Raw genomic sequence first — 12,683 nt, forward strand, 5'->3', positions numbered from 1 at the left:
TGGGTCCAGTTCACACAGTATGGATAGGCAAACCCAAATTCATGCTCAACAGGAAGCTGTATCCAATTGTGGGCCCTTGGCAAGTATCCTTGCATGCTACATGTAACCTTCACGCTGTACATTATTTTGTGCACACTAAGAACAGGTGTGCCTCTAAGAATGTAGTGTGTGGATGGGTCTCCTTCTTTTAAAGGTGCTCAGAATACACCTGTGCTCCCCATTTGATAAGGTTTTTATTCCCTATTTAGAATTCTGTGAACCCAAGTTGGGATTGTGACCTTTTGCTCCTGATATGACTGCATGGCCTTAGCAGCTACATGGCAAGCTCAACAGATAAAACTGTTAAAGGCACAAGAGCTCTTCCCAAAATAAAAGTTGGCAATCCTAGCTGAAGGGCCTGAATAGTTGGCAGCCTATTAAGCATAGAGGAGTTTTTCAAAGCAGCCATGGGCCTATTTGACTGCAAACACCATACACTCCTTGTTAGGGGATGAACAAATCCCAAAGCTTAGTTTGCACCCTGGCACCCTCCAGCCTTCAGGATGCGGGGTTTTTAAATGCTGCCTCCCACTGCCTTGAAGGGGAAAGGAAGGTCAGAAACAGAAAAAGGCTTGTACCTCCGCAATGCTTAATTACTGAGGGAGATCAGCTCCAATTGTTGGCTGTAATCAATATTTATTAATTACCACAATTAATTGTGATGCAGAATTAGGGCGGTAATGAGTGGAGTGTGTAATCAGGAAGGGCTCGTTAGGCAACCTGCAAGCTAGACAGGGGGCAAGCTGGCAGGCAGCCACTCGAGAGCCTCTGGGAGTGACAGGAACAACTGAAACAGATAGGAAGGGCTTTGAGGGGGAGGAATAGGGCAGCACCAGCAGGCAGGTGCATAAAGAGACTGTGACAAGTGATGTTGTGGGTGCCGGTGTTCTGTGCCCTGTGGCAGGCCCAACATGCCTTCTTCATTAGTTTTGTCACCTCCTTAGCAAATGTGGATCAGGCCAGTGTCCCACCTAGCCCAGTATTCTGTTCTCACAGAGGCCAACCAGATCTCTATGGGGAGAATAGGATCAGGACTTGAGTGCAATGGCACTCGCTCTCCACTTTTGCTCACCCGCAACTGGTACCCAGAGGCATACTGAGTGGAATTCAACTAACTAGTCCCACTAGAGCAGGGGTCAGCAACCTTTTTCAGCCGTGGGCCGGCCCACTGTCCCTCAGAACTTTTGGAGGGCTGGACTATATTTTTTTTGGGGGGGGGATGAACGAATTCCTGTGCCCCACAAATAACCCAGAGATGCATTTTAAATAAAAGGACACATTCTACTCATGTAAAAACACGCTGATTCCCGGACCGTCCATGGGCCGGATTTAGAAGGCAATTGGGCCTCATCTGGCCGCTGGGCCTTAGGTTGCCTACCCCTGCACTAGAGGAAGCCAGGGCAAGGACTTCCATTAGCATAGTGGGCTTCCCCTCCCCCTGCACATACAAACACACACACAATTGGTTAGGGGGGTGATCAGGAGAACCCCCAAAACTGCACATCGGGGGTGGGGAGGTGGGGGGGGTGTTGTTCCATCTGACAAGCTGAAAAGCTTGCACTGAAAGAACAATTGCCATAGTGCTATGCTGAATTCCTCCTGCTGTTTCCAACAGTGGAGGTAGAACATAACCATTGTGGCTAGTAGCTTTATCCTCCTAAAATGGGTAACCAATACCATTTATTGTGTGAGTGTATTCCTAAATGTAACTGTAAGTGCTGTGTGAATAAGTGCTGTGTGAATAAGTATTTTTTTTAAAAAAAAATTGTTTGTCCTGAATCTTCTATCATTTAGCTTCATTTGAGGGCCTCAAGTTCTTGGAGATGACCTTGCAAGGCGAGCCATTGACATGCCACTGGAACAGATTAATATTCATGTGGGAAGCGTTTAATAAGCCCTAGGGAAGTCTTTGCCATTGTCAGATTGCTGGGGGACATTGTCTCCCTCCTCATTTGTGTGGCAAGTGGGTCTTCTGAGCCACAGGCCCTTCCTTACCCAGTGGAGTAGGAATTGTCTCAGTGGTGGAGGAGGGGATGCTATATTTGTGGCTGGAGTCAGTATGGCCATTTTTGAGAGAAACTGGCAGTGTATTTTACCCCACACCAGAATCTGGCAGTGAACTAAGCTGATGTGAACCCTCTTCACAATTAATCATGAGAAGGTGATGCACCCACCCCCCACCCTGGCCCACCCTTGACGCCTAAGGGTTCAGCATAGATGCCTGAAAAGGAAAAGTATATGTATCTTCTTGGGAGCAGTGCAGCTTTGTAGAAGTAAAGCTTAGTCCACAGAGGCAAGGGGCTGGGGTGGGAGGAGAGGAAGAGAAGGAAAGGGAGGGTGGGGAAACCTCACAGAATGGCATCAGAATGGGTTCAAACTGTGCTGGGTTAATGTGGTAGGGCAGCAGGGAAGGAAAGAGGCATGGAGCCATGACAAGACAGCCTCAGGCCTGTGCGTTGCCATTGCCTGTCAGGCGTGGCCATAGAGAACTTTGATACAGCATAAAGTTTGATTCCTGTTTTTCTCAGCTGGATTTGAAAAGAGGGGTTGGGGACTTGTCGTCTGAATTATTCTGTTCATGATACCTTTACTGCCTGTTCTGTGAAGGCAAGTGAAATGTTCTAAGTCTGAGCAAAAAAGGCCTCCCAAAATTCTCCTCTCTATTTGCTGGTAGCAAAGTTGGAGGGAAGGCATTTTGCTGAATATTCTCCCAGAGTAGAGTGGATTGGGAAGGCAGAATTCCCCAGCAGCTGAGGAAGCCCACCCCCCCCTCCAAAAGCAGTGGGTAAACTTGGGAAGCCAGTATTCAAGTCCTCTCTTAGCCAGAAAACTCACTGAGTGACCTTGAGCCAGCCATAGTCTCTCAGCCTAACTTACCTCACAGGGTTGTTTTGAGGATAAAGTGGGGAGGGGGAAAACTTCTGTATGCCATTTTGAACTCCTTGGGTGAAATAATGGAGAGAAGGACTGGAAAAAGCAAGAGCCAAGCCCACAGCTTTTTACAGTGGTATGAAAACATGGTGCCATCACCTTCGATTCTCCACCTATTCATGGGCGAATTAAGGTAGGGATGGGGGACATTTAATTGAATATTCCCTTGGGGAAGTAGTCTCCAACAATCAATCAATCTTCTTTATTGGCATAAAAAAGTGCATCATATACATGGATCAGAGCACAAACACAGTTAATGAAATGTAGTGCATGGGGGGGGGGGACAACCTGTGGACCTCCAGGTGTTGTTGGACTACAGCTCCCTCATTCCTGACCAATGGCTATGCTGGTTGGGACTAATGGGAGTGGGAGTCCAATAATATCTGAAAGGCACCACCTTGGCTACCAATCACTTTAAGAGTGGGGGTGGTACAAGCCGCTGTGTTCCTGAGAGCCACACCACACACTCCTGGGCTACTCAGCTGAATGGACGGTAGTAGTTTCAGGCTCTTGACATTCATAAGGGGCCTCTGAAAACTCAATACTCTGCTGTGCTTGGTGCTGGGGAGGACACCCTGTAAAACTCTTGTCACTGCATCACACTAGCAAACGAGGCTTCTGTGCTGCCAAAGTATCCGCAGTGAAATGACAGTGGTTCCCTTTGAACGCTGTAGACAAGCTCCCCCTCCCACATAGTGGAGGCCGTATTGATTAAATGGTCCTGTTGGCAAGTGGTGCAGGTGCATAAGATTGAGGTGGAGGAAGCATAGAATCCGGAATGTTGTGGGTTCTAAATCAAATTGCAGGGAGGGGAAGTTGTCAGTGGCAGACCTTGGGGTCTCAAATTTCAACCCCCCCGCCCCCCGCCTCTCACCTTCAATTCTCTTGGGTTAAGTACTTAATTCATTCCGGAGGTCTGTTTTTAACCTGAAACTGTTCTTAACCTGAAGCACTACTTTAGCTAATGGGGCCTCCCACTGCCGCCGCGCCGCTGGAGCACGATTTCTGTTCTCACCCTGAAGCAAAGTTCTTAACCCAAGGTACTATTTCTGGGTTAGCGGAGTCTGTAACCTGAAGCGTCTGTAACCTGAAGTGTATGTAACCCGAGGTACCACTGTATCATAGTTGTGGCGCCTCCTAAGGCTTTGCACTCAGTGTGACCGAACTGGTTGCAGTCCCCTAACTCTGTCTCTGCAGATGTATTGGGCTTGGCTAAGGAGTCGATCACACTGGATATAGGCCCAAGAGATTTGATTTTGAGAGGCAGACACAGAATCCTTTGGAACCGGCAAGCAGGGGATCTGGCACACAAACCTAGCAATTTAGACACATCCCAGTGGGTAGCTCAGGCTAAGAATGCCTAGGGGCAAAAGTGCTCTGTCTTGAGGAGGGGTCCTGACTAGCAGGTAATTGCTGAGTGCGCTGGCCGAACGCAAGGTTACTGTAGGCAATAAAAAAAACAAATAATGTGGGGTGATGCATGCACACACACACACACCCCGTCCCCAGGAGATGCGACAGCACCTTCAGCCCTCTCCTACCTGAGATAGAAACGGGTGTTTGAAGTATTAAGGGCAAAGGGAGGGGTGTTGATGCTGGGATCCACCCCTTCCTTCGCTCATCACAGAGCAGCCAGTGGCATCTGACACAATTGGCTCACTGTGGTGGAGGGGACGGGGGGCTCCCTGCAGAAAGCAAAACATTGCAGATGAGAATATTGACTTCCCTCGGGTGGAGCCCCTGGGAAGATCTAGGACACTCAGCCTCAGGGCTCCGCTCTGCCCAACGTCATCCGTTGAGCCGGGGGTTTCTCAGCTGCGGGGAAGATGCCCTTGTCCTGCTGCCCAGATGGGTCCCCTCCTGTGCCCAGCTTGGACGGCTCCCTGGCTCAGCTCACCTCGCGCTTCCTGCGTGTGACCAAGCTGCATGGGCTGCACTACATGGGCTCACGCCAGCAGTCCTGGGCACAGCGTCTGTTCTGGAGCGGGGCTTTCTTGACATCGCTGGGGTTGCTGTGCACATGGTCAGCCAACCGGATACAGTACCTGCATGCTAAACCGGTGCACACCAGAGCCCGCATGAGCTGGTCCCCCTGGATGCAGTTCCCAGCGGTCACCTTCTGCAACCATAACCCAGCACGCTTCCTCCAGCTCACCAGGCCGGATTTGTACTCAGTAGGACACTGGCTGGGGCTGACCTACAAGAACCACTCCCTGCTTCCCAGCGTCTTGGAGGAGTTGCCAGAAGAGCAGCGCCCCTGGCTTAGTCGCCTGGCCAACTACACCCGGTTCCTGCCATCGCGCCTCTCTCCACATACAATGGAGAGTTTCTTCCATCGCATGGGACATCAGATTGAGGACATGCTGCTGGATTGCCACTTCCAGGGCAAACCTTGCGGAGCCCAAGACTTCACCCCTGTGAGTGGCTTCCGTTCTGCACCAGGACTTGGGGAGGAGGGGTAAAGAGGCTGCAAGGATGAATAGTCAGGAAAACAGATTACATCCTTCTTAAAACACTTGGAATCAATTTTTGTGTGTATATGCAATAGGGAACAGGGAAGAGTTGGAGGATATGTTTGCTTTTTCAATGCATGTTTGAATAGCAGTGCAGCAGCTCTCATCTGCATTAGCAGCTTGAATTGGTTGGTGGTAGTCATTTGATTTTAACAAATCAATCCAGAATTAAAAGGTTTCAACTTGTGTGCCCTAAGGGTGCACATGCAAGGGAGCAAACTGCACCCTAGATGAAGATATAGCAGAGCCTCCGTCAGGGAAACTCGTGGTCCATTCGCTTTGACTCTGCAAAAGTCCCTGGGTTCAGTTCCTTCCTATGTTGTGGGGAGACAACATTCATCCGCTTGCCAGAGACACTGTCTCAATCTAGACTGTTGCTGCTTCTCTTTGATCATCAGGCAATTGGCTTCAAGATTTGTGTTGCTGAGCTGCAGAACAAACATAGCACTTGCAACAGCCAGGATCTGTTGCCATGAGGGTATTTGCTCCCCTTATCCTCTTAGTCCCATTTGACTTGGCAGCTGGTCCAAAGTGACTGTGACAGTCGGGGGCGTGCGCACACACACACACAGGCTTCTGTTGGGATTGCCTGCACCTTGGAACATGCTCCAGCATCTTCTGCAATGTGTAGGAGTTCCATGGCAGCTGCTGAGAGGTTCCATGGCAGATGAATCACTCTGGAAAATATCTCCTGCAGGGTGGAAGTCTGAAAAATACTCATCTAAGCCATACTTTGTGAATGGGTGCTAATCACAGATAGGGAAAGTGGATAAGCTAGAGTCGCCTGCATGTGTCAATTGTGTGAATAGAACATTGTGCAATTATTGGAGAGCAGCACAATGTTGCTGGTCCTGCCTCTGCCACCAGGCATTCTGTTGGTCCTGCTCCAGGATGGCTGTTCATAGATATAAGCATTGAAGAAGCCTACACATGAACAGTTGCTGGTGTGGAGGCTTCCAGGTGATTGGCACTTCCAACCAGAAAGGTGTCCCAATGATGATGATGATGATGATGATACCCCATCCAAGAAGGCCTTCTGCATCAATAGCACAATCTCTCACATGGAGGTTTCTTCAGTACAGATGTCCATGCCAACAGACTTTCAGGGGCAAGCTCAGCAGTGTACCCAATGCCAAGCAAGGGCCAGTAACACAGCCCTGCTCCCTGGTTATTGTGTATAAGGCGGCTTAGGCTGATGGAATTTCATAAGAGAGAGGGCAGGGAGACCTCATGGGGCAACCCAGAAGGAGGAAGAGAGAATTACAAGGCTTGAGGCAGACAAGGTAAATGTTTGGTGGCAGTGGATGGTTGTTTTTCTGCTGCAAGTGATGAATCCCACTGCAATGGACTGAGGTACTATGAAATCTAAAGTTAGATCTAAGTATACTGGGGGGTTTTTTTGGGGGGGGATGTTTGAGAAAGAAATATCGGCTATTTTAGTTTTGTTTTCCTGCCGATCAATATTGCCTCTCCCTAGTGTTTTTAACAGCATTCCTCTTGTACCTATTATCATCTCACTTTAAAAAACTACTTGCTTGCTTTGGCACAAACTGTTAATTTCTGTGTGGCTTAAGGTGTTGACCTAAGACGGTCAAATTATTGTGTGTATCTGGACACTGTAGAAATAAACCAATCCTAAATATTGCTGGTGGATCCCAAAGGGTTCAGTACCACCAGAATAGTGGTGGCCAAAGAAAGAGGTAGTTGCTGTAGAGTGATTGGGGTCAGTATCCTGACCCAACCTGGTAAACACAAAGCGGGAAGTGCTTGTTTCAGAATGATTTGAGGGAGCAGCTGGGCTTTTTGAGGGTCCTTGATGTGGGAGGGGGCGCCATCACAGCTTGGGACCAACACGGGTGATGTATCAGACGCTGACTTTGAGGTTTATTCCCCTTGGTTATTTTCAGTCCCAACTTTGTCCTGAGATGAAGTGGCCCTGCTGGTATATTCTTTGCCTCTGTAGCTGTATCTCCCCACCACTGTCCTGCCCCCGCTTAGTCTCCAAGGGTCAAGTACCATTTATCCACTTATTTCCTGAAATACAATGTATTCCATGAACTCATAAGAGCTGTGCTGGATCAGATCAAATGCCTCTCTAGTCCATCCTGCTGTTTGTCACAGTGGACAGCCAGGTGCCTTTGGGAAGACTGCAAGCAGGACATGTCCTCTGACTCTCTGAAGAATCTGACACCCTCTTTTTCAGTTGTGTGTGCCTCCCTCCTTCCAGCTATACGGTGTATTGGGTTCAGGCAGGATTTTTATACCCACCTCTCTCCTATGCCTGAGAAACTTCTCCTCCAGTACCTTGTAGGGCTTACAACTTAGGCAGGCAGATCTCATAGATCTTGTCAGGGGAAGAAGCCATGGTAAAATGGAGGTAGAGTAAAGGATAAGCCAGAAGCTGGAATAGCAGAGGGGTTGTTCCAATTCTGGGTCAAAGGCCTTGGCAGAGTTGAGTGGGGAAGCTTCCTGCTCCTTCTGGCTACGCTGGCATGCACAGTATTTGTTGGGCTTCTAGGCATGATGGGCCCTTTCTCTAATCTGCCCCTTTCTCCCCAGGTCTACACACGCTATGGGAAGTGCTACACATTCAATGGCGACCGGAACAAACCACGAGTGACTCGCCAGAGTGGGATGGGCAACGGGTTGGAGATTATGTTGGACATCCAGCAGGAGGAGTACCTGCCCATCTGGAGAGAGACCAGTAAGAGCTGGGAGAGGGCTGGGAGAGAGGAAAGGATGTAGAAACATAGGGCGCTGCCCTACAACAAATTAGACAATTGCGCCTTCTAGCGCAAGGTGTGTGTGTGCTCAGGCCTGGGGGCCAATTGCAGCCCTCCAGGCCTGAGACTGTCCCTAGGAATTCTTCCCAGGCCACATCCCTCACAGCCATGGTCTATAACCACCTTCATTTCTTTTGCCCGACTTTAATGTGTCCTTGAACTGCAATAATGCCTTTCACTTGCCTGGATGGAGCGATGAAGGCGTAGAAGCCTCTGACTTCTGTGGGACTGGACTTCCGTTACCCTGCCCACCACTGGCCTGCGACACCTGGAAAAGGTTTCCCACGAGGCAACAACCATCAGGCTGAAAAAGGCTTCCCATGCCTGATACAGTTTATTATTGCCCATTCTGAATTTCAGAAGCCCTCCAGGGTTTCAAAGGAGGGGTATTCCCAGCCTTGCCTGGAGATGTCAGGGATTGAACCTAGTGTCTTCAGGATGCAGAATATGTGTTCTGCTACTGAGCTAAAATGATGGAGTCACTGTGCCAGCAGCTCTAATCTCCTTGCTCCCCAGCTCCCCTTCTCTCTGCCTACCTCAGTCCTCACTCTCCTGATAACAGATTCCCTCTTATATGGCTCATTGATGGCACTATCTACCCCCAGAAGCCAGTGGGAGTGAGCAGGAGGGGTTAGCTGCAGTTTTGTGAAAGTAACTAGAGGTTCACCAACATTTTTTCAAGGGAAAGAGCACCTAAAAAAACCCAAGTTCTACACCCTAATCAAAGAGTTAGGAAGCACAATAAGAAAATTATTCATTACAAATATACAAACATAAAAAGCATCCATCAAACAACCAGATGCCCTAATTACTATACTGTATATTACAATTAAAAAAAATGTCACCAAGATCACCAGTTTAAGACACTGATGTGCTGGCATATTCAAATGGATGCTCCTGGCAGCACATTTGTGATATTTTTAAAAATTATAATACATAGCAGTAACCGGAGCTGTTTGTTTTATTAATGCTTTTAATAAAATCAAGAGTCCCCACTTGATTAGGCGTCAATCAGCTGCTCTGCTCACAATGGTTGGAAAGGACAGGAATGTATGAATGCAAAGGATAGACATGAAGATCTCATTAAATTACATGGCTAAATTTATTCAGCTAAGGTCTAGCAAAACCTTCCTTAACTATGGCCTCATTCCTTCCTGTTGCAGATGAGACATCATTTGAAGCCGGAATTCGAGTACAGATCCACAGCCAAGATGAGCCACCCTACATCCACCAACTGGGGTTTGGAGTCTCTCCAGGTTTCCAGACCTTTGTGTCCTGCCAGGAGCAGAGGGTAAAGACCATGAGACAAGGGGAGATGAGTGCAGGGCTGGTGGGGTGCGAGGAGAAAAGGGCTCCAGCTTTTTGGGGAAAGTGAGACTAGAGATTGTGTGGGGTCTGAGAACAGTAAGGGGGCATAGAGAGATAGGCCTCTGGCAGGGACAGGTAGATGCAAAGTGTCATAGTCACATTGAGCAAAGAGGTAAGGATTAAGCATTGCTCCCAGTCAGTGAATGTTTATCCCTAGAACCTCCCTATGAGCTGTTAGAGAGGAGGACTAAGCAGTGGCTTTAATGACATGCTAGTCAAACATCCCAAAAGGATCTGGACTTGAATGTCACTGTAACAGGCATTTGATAGCCTAGGACCCAGGACTCTTACCTGATCTGGCTCATTCAGGCTAGTTGGAATGAGGAGAATTGGACGACCTCAACATCTCTCCCACCAGACCCTAGCCTGTAGATAGCAACCAGATGTGATGCTGTTACAGTGACCTCCACTTAGCAGGCTGGACCATGGGTCAACCAAGATTTTTAAAAAATCAGATCATTGCTTGCAGAGAAGTTAAATATAAATGATAGGTCTGCTTGCTGACATCTGGGGAAAACCCCAGCAGCACAGCACATCTTAATGCTATTCAGCAAACTCCACAACTTCTCAGCTAACTCTAATGCAGTTTGAATGAAGACACTGAAGTGTTTACAGATCTTTTGCAGGGATTGTTTTGTGCTTTCTAATGAGGAGAAGCAAATCTATACACTTAAACTGGTTTAATGGTTATTCCATCTTTCCAAGGAACCGTGACATTTGTAATTCAATAGAATAATAAGGATCTTAGGAGAGAAAAATCTCAGCACCTAACCAAACTACAATTCCTAGGTTTCTTTGGGGGAGCCATGAAAGTTAATATGACATAAAAGCAATATAAATCTGAAGCATAAATACAAGGTGCTGATTTTCTCAGTGCTTTGGGAAGAAATGCCTAAATCAGGAGGGGGCAGCCTTTTTGGCTCATCAGGCCGGATCCTTATCTACCCCTTCCCAACTGGCAATCTTTCTCAGGTGGGCAGGACCACCCACACATCAATCATATGATATCATAATGATGTCATATGATTGATGTGTGGATTGTCCTGCCCGCCTGTCAAGGTTGGCCCGCAGTGTTGGGGGAAGATAGCGACCAGGCAGGATTGAACTCCCCGTGGCTCAGTCAATGTGTGATGAATTTAGTCCTGCTTTCTGCAGGGTTTGGGTGCGCCATTGAGTTTCCCACCTTAAATGATTGTTTCTTCACAGGCATTGGAATCAGAGGGAAAATCTGAAATGGCAAAACACGGTTCCCATAATCAGAATGAATTGCAGAAGCTTATTTCAGACCCAAAAAAATGCAAGACAGCTGCCGTCCTTTTAGAAGCATTCCTTTATCAGACGTTACATTAATTGCATTGAACTGTGTCAATTTAGTGCCTCATTTCCTTCCTCCACCATGTTCAAATTAAACTCTACCTAGCTTTGTTTTAATTTTAGCTCAGCTTCAGCACAAGGCAGTGAGCAGTTTAAAATTTTTCATACATATCAATGAATTGGCATATGCAGATGAGCAATCCTCGTTCCATCTAGCCGGGTGGCAACTCTGATTATTCATCAAAGAATTCCACAGCATTACAATGAATGAAAGAAAAAATCACCGTAAAAAAGTGTTAAATCAACATTTGTCATTTGAAGGCTCATTTCTTTGCATTCTGCCAGCATCTGCCAGAAAGAAGTTGATCACATCACATCATGTAGGCTTTCTCATTAGATATTGATCTTGAAATACCACCCCCCTCACACACCAATCACCTGCCTTTGTAGGGCTTATGCTTAGTATTTATATAGCACATTTCAAGTATTCAAGGTACACATTATTGATAATGTAGTACAAGGTACTGAGTACTTGTATCTCTCTAGCCCTTGCACAACATTCCTGTAAGTTGGGCTGGTGTCTTAATAGAGCACATTGGAAGGGGAAAGAGTGCAGAGGCTGCGAGAACAATGACTTCCTTATGGGAGCTTGTTCTTGATTTGAGATTTGAACTGAGATTTGAGATTTGAACTGAGATTTGAGATTTGAACTTCCTTAGCCACTGCACAAATCTGTATGAAGAACTGCCCTTTTCCATGGCTCAAATGAAAACTGTGTTAGATTCATTCTGCAGATCTGTAGTGAGAGTACAAAGCATGCAAACTCCGAAATGTCAAGCAAATCTGTAAAATCTGATGCAACTGTATTCCCATTAATACAGAGCTTGCTGGTGGTGCCTCATGCGTGGGTTTGAACTTCCATGCTGATGGGGGCAAAAACCAAGCACCACTAGGGTTATTTACAGCTGAGCTTGTGGGACATTGGGAGCGGATGGGGCCTGGAGAGCTGAGCTGGGAAATGGGCTTCATTGATAGCAAAACTCCCTGCCCCAGAGCTGCATTGAGAGAGGCATTCTTGGTCCCCCAGCTGGCCAGGGCGCCACTTTCTCTTGGCTCTTAGCCTGCCCGCCTTCTCCTGCAGCTGACGTACCTGCCCCAGCCCTGGGGCAGCTGCCGGGCCAGCGTGAAGGGGGAACAGGTTCTGCCCGGCTACGAGAGCTACAGTATTGCTGCTTGCAGGCTGCAGTGCGAGAAGGAGGCTGTGGTGCGGAACTGCCAGTGCCGCATGGTGCACATGCCAGGTAAGGTGACCCACCACCACCCCTCCCCTTAAGTCATACGGACTCCAGGACTCTCTTCTTTTGCTGCCTCGTTGATGTGCTGGAATATGAATTCATTTCTGCCATGTGCTATTTTGACACTGTTGTCATTTTCCTGGACTGCTCTTGTTCCTTTAATGGAGCAGCCAGACATTTGGCAGCCAAGCAAGTGAAGCTTTCCCCATAATCCATTTGTGTGCCAGGAAAAAATTGTGTGTGTCATACAGTTATTAAAGAGACAGGAGCTGGGGGAGACATAGAGGTAGCACTCCCACATACCCACCCTGTTCTCAGCCTCTTTGCACTGCCATATTCTATGCCTTCTTGGGTATTAGGATCCCTGACACACTCAAGTTACTTGTGGGAGAAGAGACTCTCTTGCATAAGCCCCTGGTAATTGTGACTCAACTTGCCCA

At 47.8% G+C, this 12,683-nt stretch overlaps 1 protein-coding gene across 6 annotated transcripts in view; it reads left to right on the top strand.

Moving 5' to 3' along the window:
* Positions 1 to 12,683, top strand: part of ASIC4 (acid sensing ion channel subunit family member 4) — a 204,737-nt gene that overhangs the window by 170,221 nt on the left and 21,833 nt on the right. For 4 of the 6 annotated variants that reach the window (XM_083432026.1, XM_083432029.1, XM_083432028.1 and 1 more), the window contains exons 2-4: positions 8,043 to 8,187; positions 9,430 to 9,557; positions 12,090 to 12,249. In XM_083432026.1, coding sequence (XP_083288152.1) covers positions 8,043 to 8,187; positions 9,430 to 9,557; positions 12,090 to 12,249 — 433 coding nt within the window. Of the gene's footprint in view, positions 1 to 4,736; positions 5,388 to 8,042; positions 8,188 to 9,429; positions 9,558 to 12,089; positions 12,250 to 12,683 lie in introns of those variants that run through there. The other 2 variants (XM_083432027.1, XM_083432030.1) reach the window with 2 other exon arrangements.

This window comes from Podarcis tiliguerta (genome assembly GCF_965153285.1).
Source record: "Podarcis tiliguerta genome assembly, chromosome: 1".
Taxonomy (NCBI): Eukaryota; Metazoa; Chordata; class Lepidosauria; order Squamata; family Lacertidae; genus Podarcis; species Podarcis tiliguerta.